Genomic DNA, 20,690 nt, shown 5'->3' on the forward strand with positions numbered 1-20,690 from the left:
CCCAGGCTGGAGTGCAGTGGCGCAATCTCGGCTCACTGCAAGCTCCGCCTCCTGGGTTCACGCCATTCTTCCACCTCAGCCTCCGAGTAGCTGGGACTACAGGCGCCCGCCACCACGCCTGGCTAATTAGTAGAGACGGGGTTTCACCGTGTTAGCCAGGATGGTCTCGATCTCCTGACCTCGTGATCCGCCCGCCTCGGCCTCCCAAAGTGCTGGGATTACAGGTTTGAGCCATCTGTACCTCCCTTCCATTTTCTGCATATCACTTTCCATTTTCTGTCCATAAATCATCTCCGACCACGTGGCAGCCCAGAGTCACCCTGAACCTCTTCTGGTTCTAGGGCTACCCGATTTGTTCATCGTTCTTAGTTCAAGTAAACTGTGGTAAACCTGTTTAAAGTTTGTCTTTGAACAACAGGTTGGAGGAGTAAGTCAGGACTTGATTATGCAGGATCTAGTAGGACACCCAGAAGAGCTGATTCTTTTTTACCTACATGCAATGGGACGTCACGGAAGGATGTATGCAAGGGAGTCATGTGGTCCAGTCCATACGTTTAAGATCACTTTGGCATCTTTGGGTCGTGAAGATTGAGAGGGTCTGCAGCAGGTGCAGAGAAACAAGCTAGGAGGCGACTGCAGTGGTCCAGGTGAGAGATGCTGCTGGCTTTCATTGGGGTGGCAGTCAGGGGGACTGCAGTCATAGGAATGGAGAGAGGTAAGGACACTAGAAATATATTGTCTGGAGTTTGTGTCCATAGACTACGGTGGTTGAGCATGTGTAGGAACTCTGAGACGGGTAGACTGTAAGAATGACTCCCAGGTTTCTGTTTTAAGCAATTTGGTAGATCAGGCTACCATTTACTAAGTTGAGGATGCCTAGGGAAGAAAAAGCTGTGTGTATTGAGGAGCTCAGTCCAGGAAAAATTAACACAGACACAAAAAAGATGTCAAAAGTACCAGGTACATACCTAACCCTGGAGCTCTGGGAGAAGTCACAGCGGTAGATACAAGTTTTAAAGTTATCGGCAAATATAAAGTGCTGAAAACCAAGGGAATGGATGGCCTCACTGAGAGAGAGAGAACTGAGCAGACATTCTCAGCCCAGGCGTGTATTAACACCACCTGGGAGAGCTGTACCAAGTGCTGGTGCCTGCTGGGCACTTCATGCAGTCAGGCTTGAGTACATAGCCTAGGGAAGAAACAGCAAAAGGCCCAGGACCAATGCCTTGGCCAGTGCCAGTCTTCAGAGGTTAAGAAAAGCAGGGAAGTCAACAAGAGGACTCAAAAGGAACAATGAGGTCGAAGAAAACAAGTAAACATACTGGCATAGAATCTATGATAATAACTACTACCCCCAGATCCCCCCCAAGAAAACAGCCTAGATAGGGAAATGCTGATGAGGTGGGATAGCCTACTCCTCCTACATCATCCATCACATTAAGGATTCAAAGACTATGAGCCAGACTCCCAGCTCTCTAACATAGAGCTTCACATTCCAGGCCAAAGCAAGCAGTGTACATTTCAAGCTTACCTGAAGTTTATTCCAAAATTAGGGTGTAATTGGCTCATAAAGTTGACTAGACTTCCTTAACTTACGACACTGTTGAAGTCGAAGGGCTTTCCAGAGAACCTTACAACAGTGCTGAGTCGGGTGGGCCTGATGTCTGCTGAATTCAGAGCCAAAAGAAGCCACTTATCCCTAACTCACTATGGAGGGCAGCAAACACCTACCACCCTCTTTGGTTCACGTGGAGAAAGGTATCGCAAACCAGGGCAAAGAACAGTCACTCCAACCGGTCCTAGGAGCAAACAGGTATTCCTTGCTCCTGTTTAAGAACAGGGATTGCAAACTTCAGTGCACATACAAACCAGGTGGGATCTCAGTAAAATGCAGATTCTGATTCCAGGGGTCTGGGGTGCTGCCCCAGATTCTACGTTTCTAACCACCTCCCTGGTGATGCAGACACTACCCTCTGCTGATCCTGACTGGGAAGTCTCTGGAGAGCCCTACCTGTACCAAGCCTTTCCAGATGGAGTCCCAGGCTGGAGAAGTTGGGAATGAGTCTTCACCAAGTGGCAGGAGGAAAAGAAAAAGCTCTGTGGCTACTCCTTGGGCTGGGGCCACCGCCCCTTCTCCCACAGCTGAGCCCTGATGGCTTCAACAGCTGTGTAACTCCTCATGATTCCTCTGGTCACAATCCAAATAAAAATCTTGCATAGACCACCTATCCAAGGGGTTTTCAATAGCTTTAAAGAAAAAAAAAAAACCTATATGTGCATCCATATATACACGCATGTATACACAGATCTACATTAAAACGAATTAAATGCAGAGTCTCTTTTGTCTCTACATGATAGTAAATAAAAGCATTTGGTGTTTGGAAATGCAAATAAAACAAGGCATGTTATATACTTTTTCTAAGAGGAGAAAAACCGTTCTTGAGAAGCCATCTGCCCCTCAGCACAATGCTCCCTGCATTTGGAATGGCTTTTACAGTACTTGAGGGCTTGTGCCTTGCACTATCACACTGAACTGTCGCACTATCCTCTCTCTCCAGGTAGATGGTGAGGCCAGGTTCCAGGTATGTATCATATCTGCAGGGTCCACAGCTCCTGGGATGGTCTCTTTCTTCTACCTTAGCAGTGCTCAGTCAATGAAAGCTGTTGATTACACAGTAGACCTCATCTCTTCTACTTCTTTTTCCCGAATATCTTACTTTTATGTAAAACAATTGCATAAGGCAGAATAACAGGCTCCCAAAGATGGCGAAATTCTAATCCTTGAAACCTGTGAATAGGTCCCTTTATATGGCAAGGCGAATTTTGTGAGAGTGGTCAAGTTAAGGATCTTGAGATGGGAGATTGTCCTGGATTATTCAGTGAACTCAAAGAAATTACAACAGTGCTTAGAAGAGGAAAATAGGAGTGTCCGAGGCAGAGGTTTGAAGGTGCTGTGCTGCTGGCTTTGAACAGGGATGGAGAGAGGGACCAGAAGCCAAGGAGTAAAGGTGGCCTCCAGAAGGTAGGAAAGACAAGGAAATAGATTCTTCTCCAGAGCTTCCAGAAGGAGCCAGCCTTGTGGACACCTTCCTTTTAACCCAGTGATACTTCTGGCCTAGAGAAATGTAACATATTGTTTTTTTGTTTGTTTGTTTGTTTGTTTTTACTTTATTTGTGCTGGTTTTTATTTTTATTTTTATTTTGTTTTAAGTTCTGGGATACAGGTATAGAATGTGCAGGTTTGTAACATAGGTATACATGTGCCATGGTGGTTTGCTGCACCTGTCAACCTGTCTCTGCTACATTTGCAGTAACTTGTTAAAGTAGTAATAGGAAACTAGAACAACCACATTCTGAAAATACATTAATCTTGTATCAAAACCTACTCATCCTCTTCTCAAAGAAAACTCTCCCTTCCCTGAGTCCATCATCCTTTCTTATATCACAAGAAATGGCACAGATTTTGGAAGAAGGAGTCGGGGGGAGAATGTGGTCACCATCTCGCTTAGTCAGTCCATTATTCACTTATTTATTTTTGAAAGATATTCTTCCAGCGGGTAAAAACAGAGTGCCTACAAAGCAGGATGTGAGCAAAAGAGACGATGTTTGGCATAATTAGCTAAGTATCAGTATTAGTAAGGGCATTTGGAATGTCAGAACCGCAGCTGGTCAGAAATAGTACACTTCCGTCCAGGAAAATGGCAGAGAATGTGTATGTCTCCTCCAGAGCTAAGACAAATCCCACAGATTCTTGTTTGCTCTGAAGGAACAGAGTGAGTACACACTGCACATGCTGACTGAAGGTCTGGGAAATGAGGGGGCTTCATTATCACAGCAGGTCAGAGGTCTGACTTACACTGGTTGAGCAAATACAAAGTTTTGAATGAAGGACCAAGGGTACGCAGAACGAAGAGCCTGCTTTATCAAGAACTGTTAGTCTAAAATAAGGTCCTTACTCAAAGGTCCATTAACCCTTGAAACACAAATATAATCCTGTATTCGTGTACAAGTATATGTGCATTTTGCATGGGAGCTATCTGTAGCATCCCTCAGACACTCAAAGAAATGCATATCCCTAAAAGAGAAGAGTTAAGAACAACTAGTGCTACATCATCATCTTTTATTTAAGAAGTTTCTGCACAGTGTTGTGCATAGAGAACTGTGAAACATTCTATTTCTATTCTATCTAGCTCATCACTAAGCTGATGGCTCTAGCCAAACAATCATGTCAGGATCTCATTAGATCTCACAGGTCAGGCTGGTAAGATGGGCATAGGGTGGGGAAGTTCTCCAAGGAGTCCTCGAGTAGGCTCCAATTCATCTCCAAGGCCACATGTTTCGGCGGTGCTGCCAGGCATGTTTCTGCTCTTGGTACACTGACTTTAATAAAAATATGAAAAGTAAATCCCTGCTACAGTTCTTGGAGAATACAAATATAGTGAGAGACTATACATCCTTTCAGGGGCTTGGCTACTTTCACACTGAAAACCGAATAAATAGAGGGTTATCGATTGATAGGAGAAAAATATATATATATTTCTTTTAAATCTAGAAGCTGTTGATTACATGGTAGCCCGCATTTCTTCTACCTTTTTTTTACTTAATAGCTAAAATTTATCTAAAACTAGACTGAAAATTACATATAGATGTGATTTGGTCCAAAAATAAAATACTGGAAAAAATAATACAAGGATACAAAACTACTTATACTAAAGGTAACAACTAAATAAATTCATCTAATAGTCTAACCAATACAGTATCTCTTAAGACAGGGGTTGGCAGATTACAGCCCACAGGCCAAAAAGACCCCTATTACCACCTGTTTTTGTGCGTCCCATGAGCAAAAAATGGTGTTTACATTTCTAAATGGCTGGGGAAAAAGTCAAGAGAAGATTATTTCATGACATGTGAAAACTATGTGGGATGCAAATTTCAGAGTCATTTATTTGTTTATATATTGTCTCTGGCTGTTTTTGTGATGGACAGTGGAGTTGAGCAGTTACCGCAGAGACCACATGGCCCAAAAAGCTGGAAATATTTGCTCTCTGGCTCCTTACAGAAAAGGCACTGCCACCTGGTTTAAGAGCTCAGGCTGAAGAACCAGGCTGACTGGTTCCTACCTGGCTCTACCACTTATAAGCTGTGCAACCTTGGCCAAGTCCCTCAAGCTTTCTGTGCCTATTTCCTCACATGTGCTACTTTACTGGGTTGCTGTGAAGAATAAAAGAGTAAGAAAATGGGAAGCAGGGCACAGCAGCATAGGGGTTTGAGTGAGCCAGCTCTAGTGCTGTCACTGCTCTTCTTCGTTTTACCTGGAATTCACTGAGGCACGTTCACCTGGCTGAGCACTCTCCCTGCTTCAACTTTTCTGGAATTCATGGCTGACACTAATTTATAGTTTTACCTACTCAAGAAATTATCTTTTCATTGATGGGTCATAACACTTCTGAAATTGTCCCAGTCTCCTTCCCAGATGAAGACAGCTATCAATCACTGTGACGGCCATTAATTATAAGCTTAGCTCAAAGGACAGTTGTTTTCAGTGTTGGTATCTTGCTCTATCCTCATATTTCAAAGCCCTTTTCAAAAATGCATCCCAGGCCAGGTGCGATGTCTCACGCCTATAACCCCAGAACTTTGGGAGGCCGAGGCAGGTGGATCACTTGAGCTCAGGAGTTCAAGAGCAGCCTGGGCAACATGGCAAAACCCCATCTCTGCAAAGAAAAACAAATTACAAAACTTAGCGAGGTGTGATGGCGCACACTGTAGTCTCAGCTACTAGGGAGGCTGAGGTGTAAGAATTGTGTGAGCCCATGGAGGTCAAGGCTGCGGCAGGCCACGATCGTGCCACCAAACTTCAGCCTAGGCAACAGAACGAGACCCTGTCTGAAAAAAAAAAAAACATGCATGTCAGTTAGACAGAGGTCAGGTGGCTTCTTTCTGGAAGCGCAGGCGACCCTTAGTAAAGTGAACATCACTGACTCATATCTGGACTTTTGCTTTGCATTAATACTCCTGCAGGTTTTTCTCAAACAAGAGCTTTTGAACTTATTGGTCTGACGTAAAATCCAAAATAGTTTCTAGTCATATAATTAGATAGCCATAACAATTCCTCTTGGTCATGATGCTCTAATTTCATTGTGAAATGCCACAAATATGTCCAGTTAATGCATTAAATAGGAAAAGACTTGTTGAAGGACTCAATTTATTAATGATTCAGTAGAACTTCTTAAAACATCTATTTGAAATTCATTTATAATTCATTTCACAGCTTAGCTGCACTTCCCACAGGGCAAATATTTATCAAATATTACTCTGTTTTAAGTCCTTCCTTTACATTTATTTGTAGAATACTTTTTCCCACAAATAATGGCTAAACTTCCTAAAAGCATCCATCCATCTACTGTAATTTAATGTGCATTTTCTAACAAGGTGACAGTAATGGGCTTTCAGATATAACAGCACACACTATACAATCAAACAAAAGAATAACTATTAAACATAATAGCTGGCTATAAATTGAACAAGATACACTGAGTACATCATAAATATTTATTAGAGAGCAACTATCATAATTAATAAACTAGCATCTTAAAACCCTGCCATGGCAAGAAAAACTTCACCACTCACCTGCCAATGAACCACACATCACCAAATGAATATTTTCAGTATGAAAATCAGAAAATCTGGCCTGACTAGTTTAAGTGGATTTATGAGGGTGAGCGAGTAGAGGATCTTGGATGAGGCTGCTCATGGTCCTATCCCCCAGCACTGACCAGGTATGGTCTCTAATTCCAATGGCTTATCGCAGCTACAGGGCAATTGCTAAGACGTACAGAATACTGGTTTCGGATTAGAAACATGGATATCCTTGAAATCTTCATCAGATTGCTTAAGCTCTCCATGTCAACTACACAGCAAAAATAACATCTACTTAAAAGAGTTGATGCGAAGCCAAAAATATGATATATAACATACTTGCTAAGGGCCCACTCTACTATTACTACTTCTATTACTTCTGATAGTTGCACCACTACATCCACTACTGTTACCACTTCTACTATTACAAACACTAGGCAAGTTATTTCATCCCGATTCTCTTAGCCGGGATACTATTAGGGAGCACATATAAATAATAATAATCCTGAGTTCTTTAGACCCGAAGCCCATAAGGCTCACTAAACTAGCAAAAACAAACAAACAAACAAAAAACCAAACCAAATTAAAAATCAGACAGTAACAAGTGGTGGTGAAGATGTGGAGAAACTGGAGTCCTCATATAATGCTAATGGGAAAGTAAAACAGTGCAGCCACTTCGGAAAACATTTTGGCTTTTCCTCAAAATCTTAAATATAGAGTTACCATATGACCCAGCAATTCCACTCCTAGGTATATATCCAAAAGAAATGAAAATATATGTTCACACAAAAACATATGTAAATGTTTATCCAGCAGTAATCAAAATAGCCCAAAATAAACAACCCAAATGTCCATCAACTGACAAGGAGATAAACAAAATGTAGTATATCCATACAATGGATATTATTCAGAAATAAAAGGAATGAAGTACTGATATTTACTGCCATATGCACGAACCTTGAAAACATTATACCAGGTGAAAGAAGCCAATCAAAAGATCACATATTATAGTATTCTGTTTATATTAATTGCCCAGACTAGACAAATCCATAGACATTATGGGAAATAGATTGGTGACTACCAGGGGTTTGGTTGGGTAGAAGGAGGGTAGAATGAGGAGTGGCTGCTAATGGGTACAAGGTTGCTTTCTCGGGTGATGAAAATATTTAAACTTAGTGGTGATGGCTGCACAACTTTGTGAATATACTCAAGACCATTGAATTTTAACGTATGTGAATTGTATCTCAAAAAAGGTATCATAAAAATAGAACTAATAAAATACATAAGGCCAACCACATATTTGGGGAGTGGCGGAAGGAAATGAAGTCATCTTTAGTGGATCTGTCGTGCTCTGTCAAGAACTGCCAGTACCACACAGGACCCTCCAGGCAGGACAGGCAGCGTGGACTTGGACACAAGCGACAAAGTGAGTGGGGTTGTGGGCAGTCACAACTCCTCATCCTACACATCCGCTCTCCCACTAGGAAGTGAGTTATTTAGGATAAAAATTAGAACACAAGAGTAGGGAGAGTAGGAATGCTATAAGCTCTAGAGTTGAAAACATCTGTTTGAAAGCTGGCGTTTAAAGCCCCGTTCCCATATGTACTATCTTGTGACCTTGGACCAGTTATTTAACCTCTGTGGGCTTCAGTTTCTTCATCTATATAATGGGTATAACAACAGTACCTTATTTCACATGGATGCAGGAGGATACAATTAACGAATGTAAAGCCCTTAGAACGGTGTCTGACAAAGACTAAGTGCCATCACCACCACAGGCATTGTGGAAAATGTAGTTGTTGATGTTAGAACAGGCGGACTCTGCTCTCACAATCAGACACAGGCATGCAGCACAGTAACATCTGCTCCCATTAACATCCCCCACATAATTCCAATCAAATTTCCTGCTTTTTGAACCAACAAGGGTAGGCTTGTTCTTTGTCCATCTAGTGATGACAATTGCTTCCATGAGGCCGCTTCATTAATACAGAAAATAAATACACACAGGAAGGGCAGCACAGGGTACTTGCACCAACTAATTACAGCAGCAGCTACTGCTAAAGTACCTATAATATAAAGAGCCAGGTAGAGTTTCAGGAATTTTCCATACACGACCTCAATGAATTTTCACAAGCCTGTGAGGTAGGTATGGTTGATGCCATCACTTTACAGATAAGGAAAGTTCAAATATGTTGAGTAACTTCACCAAGTTACCACACAGTCAAATAAGTCAGTGCTGGAATTTGAACCCAGAGCCGTCTTGTCTGAGGGCATTTTCCAATACATTACTACTCCAGATGTCCAAGAGAAGAGCAGTTACGAAAATAACTGAAAACAAGAGAAGAGTGCTTGTTGACCAACACAATCATTTGTGCATACTCAGATAACAGAGTGCCAAAGTACATTCAGTGCCATTCACTCCTCCACACCCTCCTTAATTCACTCACACATAGAGTAAGCATCTATTATGTGCTGGGATCAAGATTGCCTTTGAAAAATATTGACTTTAAAAAGAAAGTTAGAGAATAACAGAACAATATGATCAACGCATTAATTGAAGAATAGAGGAATGTACTGGGCAAAGCCGAGAGCAGGAAAACTTCAATTGCTTGCTCATAAACTGGCAACAAATGATCAATCGATGCTACAGTAAATATCTTACGAACAGTAAGAAAATAGTCTGTCAACTAAAAATCTAAGTCAGATTTGATGTGCTATTAAGATTGAGCTTATCTTAGAAATGCAATACTTTTTTGTGTTTTTTTTTGAGATGGAGTCCAGCTCTGTCGCCCACGCTGGAGTGCAGTGGCATGATCTCGGCTTACTGCAACCTCTGCCTCCTGGGCTCAAGCAATTCTCCTGCCTCAGCCTCCCAAGCTGCTGGGATTACAGGCACGTGCCACCATACCCAGCTAATTTCTGTATTTTTAGTAGAGATGGAGTTTCACCATGTTGGCCAGGCTGGTCTGGAACTCCTGACCTCAGGTGATCCACCCACCTCGGCCTCCCAAAATGCTGGGATTACAGGCGTGAGCCATTGTGCCTGAACTACTTTTAAAATGAAAGTTAATAATAAAATGTCACTGAATTAACAAAGCAGTTATGATATGCAAAAATCATTTCCATTGAAAATGCCATAAGAGTAAACAGTAAAATGGCAGAAATAAATAAGAATTAAAGGAATATGTTTAAAATTAAACTTAAAACATTAATAAGAAGGTATATGGTAAAATACCTATGTTTTCCCGAATATTATTTAACATAGTTTTTGTTTTCATTCATCAGAAGAGTAAAGGATGTTTCCAATGTAAATTCTTTTGATAATCTATTGCCAAGCCAGACACTCATCTCTAAATTTTACTAAAATGTATGTACTGATTATTCTCTACAAATTAAATCAGATATTATTTTCAAATTAGGGATACAGCAATTAAGATTTCTTTTAAATTATATCAAACCTACATCTTTTAAGACAGTGGCTATTAGTTGACTTCAATCTTTATTATTATGAAAAGAATATATACTTGCATGGAAAATAATTTTTGAAGTGTAATATGTTGTAGAAAATTTAATAAATTCTACAGATGCTTTCAGCTCTCTGAGAAAAATAAAGGATAGTATAGAAACATTTTAATCAAATCCTTAATTCGAAATCTAACCTTTTTAGTTACAGTGAATAAACTGTTTTTAATTTTTTGTTTGACAAAGAAAAGCAGGAAACAAAGATTTAATTGTTCTTGGTAAGCTGTTTAATGACAATGATTTCAAGAAAAATAGAATAATACCAATAAAAAGAAGCTTAAAAAAAGAACTGACAGTAAAAGTCAAAACACCAAATCCAAACAGAAATGTATTAGAATATCTCTCAAAGTCAGTCATGTCTCATCTACAGATTTTCCCCTGTACATACACATAAACTGGGAATCTCTCCATCCAAAGACGTATGACAGAAATTAAGCCAGCTGGAGTTTTAAGTCTTTTGTAGTACCAAAAAATCAGAGCCTCTGTAGCCAGTTTAAGGTGTGAGTTACACCCTCTCCTTTTTTAGGGATTCTCTAGTCCCACCTTGGCCAGGGTCAATCTTCAAGGTCAAATCCACAATGTTTTTCCCCCCAGAAAACTACTGTGCAGATGAATTAAAAAACGAGGGAGGTTCATAGAATGGGAGTGTAGAGGAAAAATACTAATGTAGGAAAAATACTGATATAATAACATAGTGATTTAAAATATGTACCTTTACTCTTTGGTCATCAACATCTACAATCGTAGCAACACGAATTAACCTGGGGTTCCGTTTATCCACAACTTCAAGTTTCATATTTGGCAGAAAACCATGAGGCAACCTCTGTAAATGTCATAAGTACAAAAAAATGCAAAATTCAGTAATTCAGATCTCCTACTAATTTTTTCTAAAATACTATTGTTTCAGTTTTAGTAAGTCGATCTTTAATACAACTGGAATTTAGGTTTTATTTGTTTTTTTGTTGTTGTTTGTTTGTTTGTTTTTGAGACAGAGTTTCACTCTTGCTATCCAGGCTGGAGTACAGTGGTGCGATCTCAGCTCACTGCAACCTCCACCTTCTGAGTTCGAATGATTCTCCTACCTCAGCCTCCCGAGTAGCTGGGATTACAGGCATGCGCCACCACACCCAGCTAATTTTTGTATTATTAGTAGTGACAGGATTTCACCATGTTGGCCGGGCTGGTCTTGAACTCCTGACCTCAGGTGATCTGCCCACCTTGGCCTCCCAAAGTGCTGGGATTACAGGCGTGAGCCACCGTGCCTGGCCAGAATTTAGTTTTAAATGCATATACGACTGTATGCATATTATTTCATCTGATTCACAAAATCCTGTGAGAGAAAAAATAACTTTTTGGCCGTTTTAAAGACAGCTAAAAAGACAAAGACAGATTATATCATAAATTTGTTAATGATTACACTAAAGTTCAAAAATCATCTTATTACAGTTTCTATATTGCTTTAGATTTTTTCCTTCTTTCTGATATTGACCATATAATTTCAGAAACTATTAACTATTCTCATTGCCCAGTTTCAAAGTGTATGGCACAGAAGGCAAAATTATTTAATAAATACTCAGAAAGGATAAACATGATCCTTTAGAAATCTAAAATATACTTAAATAAAAGCTGTGTAATTTCAGCTGTTAAACTGTTTTAAAATCATACTATGATACACTTTAAAGTTCTAACCTATGCTTCTGTCATTTCATCTGTAACAAGAGACAGGTGATCTGTGTGATGGTTTACTTCAAGTCTTACATTGCTAGGAACCAAGAGTCTATAACCACAGACACACCAGGAGTCGTAATCACAGAGGAAGAAAAAAGACACCGGACTTAACCAAATCATGGAAACTGAGGAAATTCAACTCTCAAAAATCAAAGTCAAAAGCAACTCTGATAGTTTCCATAGGTTGGCAAAAAGTTTCACTTTGAAAACTATTACACATAAAAGTGTTCTACTGGTTTTATTGGAAATGAAAGTGTTTTGAATTTTTCAACTCTAGAAATGGCAAAAGGAAGATAAAACCCTACTAATATGTCACTAAGAAACAGTCAAATCTTTCTGCAATATCTGGTGTGCTTCTCTTCAGCTTTTGTAGAACACATTTTCTTTGAAAGATGCATTATTACATCTACTAAATGGAGTATACTGACTATAATTAGGTCTTTCACCCCTGAGACTCTTTCTGTTCTCCCCAACGTCACTGTCCTAAACAACAAAGGTAGAAGAGTTCAGCACTGTAGATGCCTAAGATACATCCCTGAGCTGAATCTGCAATAACCCAGAACAGAGCCTGAAAGTTGCCTTCTTAGCTACTTTTCAGAATTTTGTTTTCTTGTCATTTTCCTCTTGGAAAAGTCAAGTACAGTAAGCATTTTTGCTTGCTGAATCTTTGCTCTTCTTAAAACCCTTCCTAGTACTCCAGCACTTCTACTTTCCTGATTTTATTATATGGACATTTCCCCCAAAATCCAGTCAATTATAATCAGTTTTTTCAAAACATGAAATATCATTTTGTTTCAAACTCCTCTTGATCTCTATAAAACTTTCAGTAAATGAAATCATATGTAGAAGCCCAATATATAAAATTCTGATTAAAGACAAGTTGGGGAACTTGAAACACACACAGAACTGAAAGGAAATAGAGTTTGAGGACCACTGGTTTAGGTTTAGGAAATAAATATCTTTAACTGTACTACCTATGTACTTTATTTTAGAAATTAATTTATATTTAGTTCAATCCTAGAATAAATATGTAAGTACAAATTTGAACTTTAAAAATTAATATTCTAACAAAAGCTAAAAGAAAGATTTACCTCAAAATATATAAAATTATCCACAGAAAGGCTATACATCTCAACTATTTTGTTATGGCATCGCGGACATTCAAACAGCCCCTGAGAGAGTGACACTGTGAAAATTCAGAGTTCTCACTCAGCAGACTAATAGCACCAGAAATGTAAGGAATGGAGCATCAGCAGTTGATGAGGTGTTTTCAGTTGTACCTCTGATTTACCATTTTTCAAGGAAGGAAATCATCATCTACATCCGTATATAGGAACAATAGCAAATGAGTCACCTACTTTGTATTTTTAACTAAAAGAAAAGCATATTGGTTATGAAATTACTACTTGAATTTAGAAAGAAAAAAACTAGAATAATTTTAAATTAGAATAATTTTAAACTGCCAAATGAAGGCATGACTCAATACAAACGTTGTTTAAAGGTGAGAGTTTGTACCCATACAGAACTTACCATTTTAAAAACTTTGGCAGGAACTGCATTGGTTTGAGTAGCTTCCAGGTATTCTGTCCAGGAAAACTTTTCTGGATTGGGATAACCTGAAAATATATATATGAATACCAAAAGATTATTCATAGATATTCTGATTCCCATATACTACAAAACATTGTATGATATAACATCTAATGTTAATTGAATGCTCACCATTTAACAGGCCTGATGCTAAGAACTTCAGATACATTAATTCACTTAATCATAACCTCTCGAAGGCTAAGGCATGCCTGTGTTCAAGCACTTCCTCAATGGTACTTTCATTCACTCAACAAGGTTAAGTGGGTTGGCCAAGGTCAAAGGCCATGTGAGTACCTGGCAGAGCCAGGTGACATCCAGGTTTCTGACTCCCAAGCTCCAACAAAAGCCTCCTTAGAAGTTTGAAAAAACTTACAAGCAACCATCTGACCTCAGACCATGAATTGGAAAAAGAAGACTCTGAAAGTCTTTCAAATTTCTCTAATCATTCTATGTCTATTAAAGTTTTAGTCTCATTATTAAATCTTTGTAATTACAATTTCCTACAATTGCAATTAAAAATATATATTGAACAAGATATAAAGAACTCTGTTTATTTCAAAATTCCTTCTTGTTTCTCTTTATGTCTGTGTTCTTTCATTCCTAATTAAATTTGCTAGAGTTCTATATTGTATAGTTTTATTTATCTTTCCAAGCAATAAGTATAGATTTAATCATCAGCTCTTTTTTCCTTCTTTTTTCTTTTCTAATTATATTGTTTACTGCTTTTAACTCTTATTACTACCTCCCTCCTACTTCTCTTTGGTTTATTTTATATTTGTTTTGTCAAATTGAATTATAAACATAATTTATTTCATTTAAAAAAATAAGAGACAATGAATCTGCCACTATTGCCACTAAATTCAGGTTTAGACAGCCGGACACATTTTTAAAAACTATGTATTCTTCTCACTTTTTATTTTCTAAAAACCAATTATAATTGCAATCTGTGTTGCCTCGATTTAATCCTTAAATACATATTTGAGATATTCCAAGTAATTTTCATATTTGTTTAAAACAGTAATACTAATATCTAGTTTACCACATTGTAGTTTCAGACTGTCACGTGATATATAGAATTCCTGCTTTTGAGGTTTGAGGATTTCTTTTTAGTGTAAAATAGAGTCAACAATTTTTTTAAACAGAGTATATATATATTTTAAAGTATGGTACCATTTGCAGTAATACAATCTAGCTATATTATTCAAAAATCTGTTCTTTAAGCAGAAAGTCTGAAGCAATATGCTAAAGTCTCCAAAATAACTATTTTTTCTATAGTTCTCCCATATTTCTGATCATTTTTCCTTCATTTTTATGCTTTTTACTAAAAATATATTTAAAGAGGAGTACACGAATCAAGTGGATAGACTGAACATTTTTTAAAAAACTAACATACACGCCTAACCAGACACAGATCTAAGCCAGGACATTTCCAGAGCCCCAGGATCCCTTCCCCATCATCCTCCCTTTTAGGCACCACACTGCCCTCCTCAAAGAGAAATCCCTACCCTTGCTTCCAATCACAGAAATCTGTTATCTTCTGTTTTCCCTTTACATCAATGGAATCACACAGCACGTGCTCCTGGTGGTGAACGTATTTTGCTCAGCATTCTGAATGTGAGGGTTGGGTAGATGATTGCCTTCAGAACATTCATTTTCATTGTTGAATAACATTCCATTATGTTATTATTTTACAATTTATCTATCTATTCTACTGATTGTGATCATTTGGGTGGTTTCCATTGGCAGCTATTATTTAAAATGTTGCTATGAACATTCTAGTATATTATTTTTAGTGATAAGATGTATACATTTATGTTGGAATTCATCCAGGAGTAAAACTGCCAGATCATGGAGCACTTTTGCTTCATATTTTGATATTACATCATTCTGTACAGAAAATGTTTGGGATGAGTTGTACTTTCTATTTATTCTTAATATAGAGAAAATTTCCCTTTCCCTTTTGGATACATTTCTGTATTTTGTCTCAAATTATTTTCACTAAAAATTATACTGCCATCCTATTATTTTCTACTTGTGTTTGCTGACAATATTTTACCCATCGTTTTTACTTTTATATTATTTTGTTCCAGATATATCTACTTTAAACACTTTCTAAATGGATTTTTAAATTAATTTACATTTGTTTTCATCACTAGTTTTTTAAATCTAATTTCTGTAAACACGTTTTAAGCTGAATATTTTTAAGCTCTCCTAGGTTTCCTTTGCTTTCTGTCCTTTCCTTCACGAGCTATACTATATATCTTATGTTTCAATAAGTATTGCTGCAGTTGCATTTACTTTTTCTTTTTCAAGAGATGAGGTTTCTCCAGGCTGCCCGGAATGGAATGCAGTGGCTATTCAGACACAGTCACAGAGAACTGCAGCCTCAAACTCCTGGGCTCATGTGGTTCTCCCACCTCAGCCTTCTGAGTAGCTGGGACTGCAGGCACATGATACCACACCCAACTCTGAATTTACTTTTATAGCTGATATTTTAAAAAATCATCCAAATCCATTTATTACATTTTGAATCTCCACATTTTTGTGTAAATTTTGAACCATGCCCACACCCGGCCCCTTCCATGCTGGGTTTCCTCACCCAGGCACCTGACGGGAACATATGGTTGGATGGAGCGAAAGGAAACCTGAGCGTAGGGGACTAAAAACTGAACGGGAGGCAAGTGACAGAGACAGCACCTCGTCCTGTCCCAGCCTGGTGAAGAAACTCGGCATGCTACTGTGTGAGGCATTATCTTTCTTCCCCTTTTTGTGATAAACAAGTGAAAATTAAGGGCTGTGACCGGTTTAAATGGCTCTTAAACAATTGCATCTATGCCATTCTCAGAAATGAGCTATGTACATGCAAAAAAGGGAAAACATTGTACCTGTATATTCCCTGTTCAATGAACGCAAGGAGAGAAGAATGTCATATGGCCCAGGGAGACTTGCAAAAGCCACCTACTTCCACTTTCTTCCTTCCGACCCCAGCCCTGAGGCCTGGTAGACCTTGGGAAGCAAGAAGTAGGGCTGGAGGGGGAGTGGGAGGGGCCAGGTCCATGCACACAGCTGTGCAGCAATACCATGGAAGAAGCTTTTCAAAGATTTAAACTCCTACTTGAGACAAGAATGAAATACAGGAGACCGCCCCATGGAACAAGAATAGCCTTTAACCTCTTCACCCCTCTCAATGAAAACCCACCTCTGACTGGCTTCCTTTTACTGGTAAGCACTGTATTCACTTACATTAAGTCAGTTATTCCTCATCTAGTCCCTGTGAGGTACACTTTTTATCTACATTTTTTAGGTGAGAACTTGAACCTTGAGCAGCCTGCCAAGTGCTATACATTAGAAAGTGGAAGAAATGGGATCTCAAGGATGACGCGTGGCTCCATCAGCCTCGTACTTATCACTTCGTCCCGCTAAGATTGAAAACGCAGCGCATCTATGATCCAAGGCAGCACTTTTCAGGCCTCAGGACTGAGAGGCTGAGCTCCCCCTGGAGGCCAAGGCGTAGAACTGCGACAGCGAGAGGGCGGGACTACAGACAGCTGGATGGGAGACTGGGCTATACTGTTTAAATTATTTATTCATGTCCCACCTCAATCCATGCCATTTTGAGTTAAAAAGTTGCATGCTTTGGTTCAGCCACCCATGCCCACAGCCACAGCTTGGACCTAAAGAATGAGGTCCAAGCTGTGGCTGTGGGCATGGGTGGCTGAACCAAAGCATGGAAAAACTGTCACAGAAATTAAGATCAAGGAACTACTGAGCTACGGCGTCGGCCACACAGCCCTGGATTTCCTCATGGCACCAGTAATTCTTTCGGTAAAACGGTAGATCTGGGTGACAAATATCTTCAGTTAATGATGAAGAATAATTAAAAATCATCTAGATGGTGGCAAAATTAGGGGTGAGATGTAGTGAAGCTGAACAGCCTGAGCCCTCAGGAAGAAGGGGTTTTTCCAAACATCTGAGAACTGTTTTAGAAGAGGAGGAGAACTACTTGGGATATGGCAGAACAAGCCATCTCCTTTACAGACTGCAGGGAAGTGGTGGCCTCAAGAGGGACAGAGGAGGAGGCACTGTGTTAAAAAACAGATCAGCTGGGCATGGTGGCACACACCTGTAGTCCCCGCTACTCAGGAACCTGCAGTGGGAGGATCACTTGAGCCACTGAGTTCAATGCCAGTCTAGGAACATAATGAGACCTCGCCTCTATTTTAAAATAAAATATAAAAAAGAAAAAGAAAAAGAAGAAGCTGGGATCTAGGGAGATTATTTCCAGAACCTGGAGTGGAACGCACTCAGGGTCAAGAAAAAGTCCTTCTGGAGGATGCAAATATGGAAGCAAAAAAGGAAACACTTAAGGGTTAAACTAAGGTAAATATAAGTTAAAATTTTCTACACCATTTCATTCCAATGGTTTCCTCGATTACTTAGGGGAAAAGCAAGTGCTTACCATGACCCACAGGGCCCTACAGAACTTGGCCCCACTACTGCTCTGACCTCAGCTCCCGTTCACTACACTCCTGCTATAACTAGAACACTGCAGACATCCTCCCTCTTCAAGTTCTTGCACTTGTTGTTCCTTTACCTGGAGAGTTATCTGTAGATATCCTCCAGACTTGCCACCTTATCTCAAATGACACTCAACTGTCACCTTCTCGTTCAGTCCCACCCTGAACCCTTTATATAATAGGGAACCCCCCTCCCAAATGTACGTGCCCTTCCTAACCCCATTACTTACCTTATTCTTCTCCACAGCACTTGTTGGTACCTAACACAGTGTGTGTTTTGAATATTTCTTGATTCTCTTGCTCCATTAGAACATAGGCTGCCTTATGATAGCAATGTGTTCACTTCACTGCTATTTCCTCACAACATACAGCTGGTATTCAGTAAGTATTTGGTAAATATTTGTTGAATGAATAAAATATATTTCCTGAAACATTTGCATTTTACATTGTGGTGGCCAAGAATGACAGAGACATAAGCCAAAATGATACCAGTCTAGCCTCAAAATTCTGAACAAAACTGATACAAAGTTTTTCATCTGCTGGTACTGGTGGCATCAGAGGTACCATTCGAACAAAATGGTGCTGGTGTATCAATTTCTGGCTAATGTTCCACCAGCACTGTAAACTGGATGATGCCAAGAAACAGCCATCTGATCTGTGGCATCTATACAATGCAAACGTAATACTCCTCAGTTTTTTGTTCCATATTAGAAGGCCGTATAAGGAGGTGTAATACTAGTTTCAGAATTTTTTTAAAAGGCACCCTCAATTATTTTTCCTCTAGGAACAACAGCCTAAGCAGCAACCTATTTTTTCCACTGGAACATTCTTTCTAAAGAATTGAGTTCATGAATCAATAGCACAAGACCTTATGTTCCTGACATCCTAGTCTGGGTGACCTGTCCCTTAGGACCTAGAGAAGCAGAACAACCACAATTATACTGGCGGCGAATTCAGGAAACAAAATCATTGCTGTATGACAAGCAGGTTTTATGTAATGGCCAATAGTCCTATTTAATAACCAGCAATAAAAGGGATCTGCCAAGGGTCTATCACAGTAGACAGATCTGTCTATTGGATCTGCCAAGGGTCTATCACAATAGACAGAATGTTCAGCATGAACACACATGCTGGATGGACACATCAGCAAACTCAATTCTACTGATGAGGAAAGTGAGACCTGGGATTTTAAGTGACTAATACAAGGCAAGACAACTAACATCGAAGTCAAAGCTAGAGCCTGTGCCTCCTGACTTGCAATTTGTAGAAATCAAAACTTCTAAAGAGCTACTTTGAGGTTTACTGAGTGCTCTATGCCTCTGGGCCTGAAGTCTAAGAGAAAACATCAATAGAAGAATAAGGATTATGTGACTAGTACCAGTGCAGCCCTGGCTGGCTTTCACTATCATTTTAAGAACCTGAGTCATCTAAGAAAGCCCCAAATGTAACAAACCTGCACGTTATGCACATGTACCCTAGAACTTAAAGTATAATAATAAAAAAAATAAAACTTAAAGTATAATAATAAAAAAAATAAAATAAAAAATACAAAAATAAAAATAAAAAAAAAGAAAGCCCCTCAGAGGCCACTTACTCATTTGTTTCAGGTATCTCTCACAAGGCAGGGCAGTGAATCATCCAAATACCCAGGCCTCCCAGTGACAGAGATTGAGGGAAGTCACCACTACCTGAAAGCTGCCATTCCGCTGGTAGGTTCTGCGTGAACAGAAGGGCTCTTTATGGAAACAATCACAGGACCAGGTGGTCACTAATTGTCTTGTCTGAGACAGTGGCATGCTGTTCAGTACATGACTCAGGAATACAAGATTTGAAGAAAATCAGATGCTTCAATCGTGGCCAAGCCTAATTCAGGTTCACCCTTTATTGTTTCAAAACACATGTTGAAAGTGACCTCACATTTATGGTACCTTAGATACTAGAAGTCTTAGGTTCATATTCAGCTCCTAACAATTAAAGTTAAAATATATTCCTGGCAAAAGAACATAAGTTACACTCTCTAACATTTACAACAGGATGTCATAATTTTCACCTGATCATTAATTAGTTTCTAAAGCATAGGGAGAACTCTTTGATCTACAGTATGGAATATCAGCACCTCAGAAGCTTGTCAAAGAGCTCATTTTATAATTGATTGTTTTGCTCAAAGTATGGCTGAGCTGTACTATATACAGAATACGCTATGTAAAGAAATACACTCTCTTTTGTGTCTAGCGAGATCACCAGAATACAACCTATCCGTGTTGCACTGGCTGAGCGCCCAGCAGAACTGTCTTCAATACCATGGCTTGCGTGGGATCTAATCTAACCCAATGTTTTGGCAGGCATTTGAGACAGAGTAATGAGTTCTATTTCTCTCTGTCTCTCAATACTTAACATTTTAAAATAAAAAGCTAGGGTTGTTTTTCTCTTAGTTTCACTAACCATATCATCTTCCACTGAGTGATATTCTATCACAGACCTAGCAATCCTCACATGTTATATCTTTATTGTTCTTTGTGACGTCCTCAGCTCCTAGCTGTGCCTCACATTTGGTAGGCACTCAATTCATATCTGCCCAGCTCATTAATTAATAATTTATATTATATTCTGAACTCTTACCTTTCTTACGCCAACAGAATCTATCCATAGGAACTAGCACAGTACCATTTAAAATACAGTAATCTTTTGTTTGGC

At 39.2% G+C, this 20,690-nt stretch overlaps 1 protein-coding gene across 1 annotated transcript in view; it reads right to left on the reverse strand.

Annotated features, from left to right (window-relative positions):
- The window catches only part of L3MBTL4 (l(3)mbt-like 4 (Drosophila)), a 399,157-nt gene that overhangs the window by 239,262 nt on the left and 139,205 nt on the right, over nt 1-20,690 (reverse strand). Inside the window, exons 11-12 of the mRNA XM_011957809.1 lie at nt 13,420-13,505; nt 10,874-10,984 (exon numbers count right to left, since the gene is read on the reverse strand). Of these exons, the coding sequence (XP_011813199.1) occupies nt 10,874-10,984; nt 13,420-13,505 (197 nt within the window). The remainder of the gene's footprint in view (nt 1-10,873; nt 10,985-13,419; nt 13,506-20,690) is intronic.

This window comes from Colobus angolensis, unplaced genomic scaffold (genome assembly GCF_000951035.1).
Source record: "Colobus angolensis palliatus isolate OR3802 unplaced genomic scaffold, Cang.pa_1.0 Scaffold45, whole genome shotgun sequence".
Classification (NCBI taxonomy): Eukaryota; Metazoa; Chordata; class Mammalia; order Primates; family Cercopithecidae; genus Colobus; species Colobus angolensis.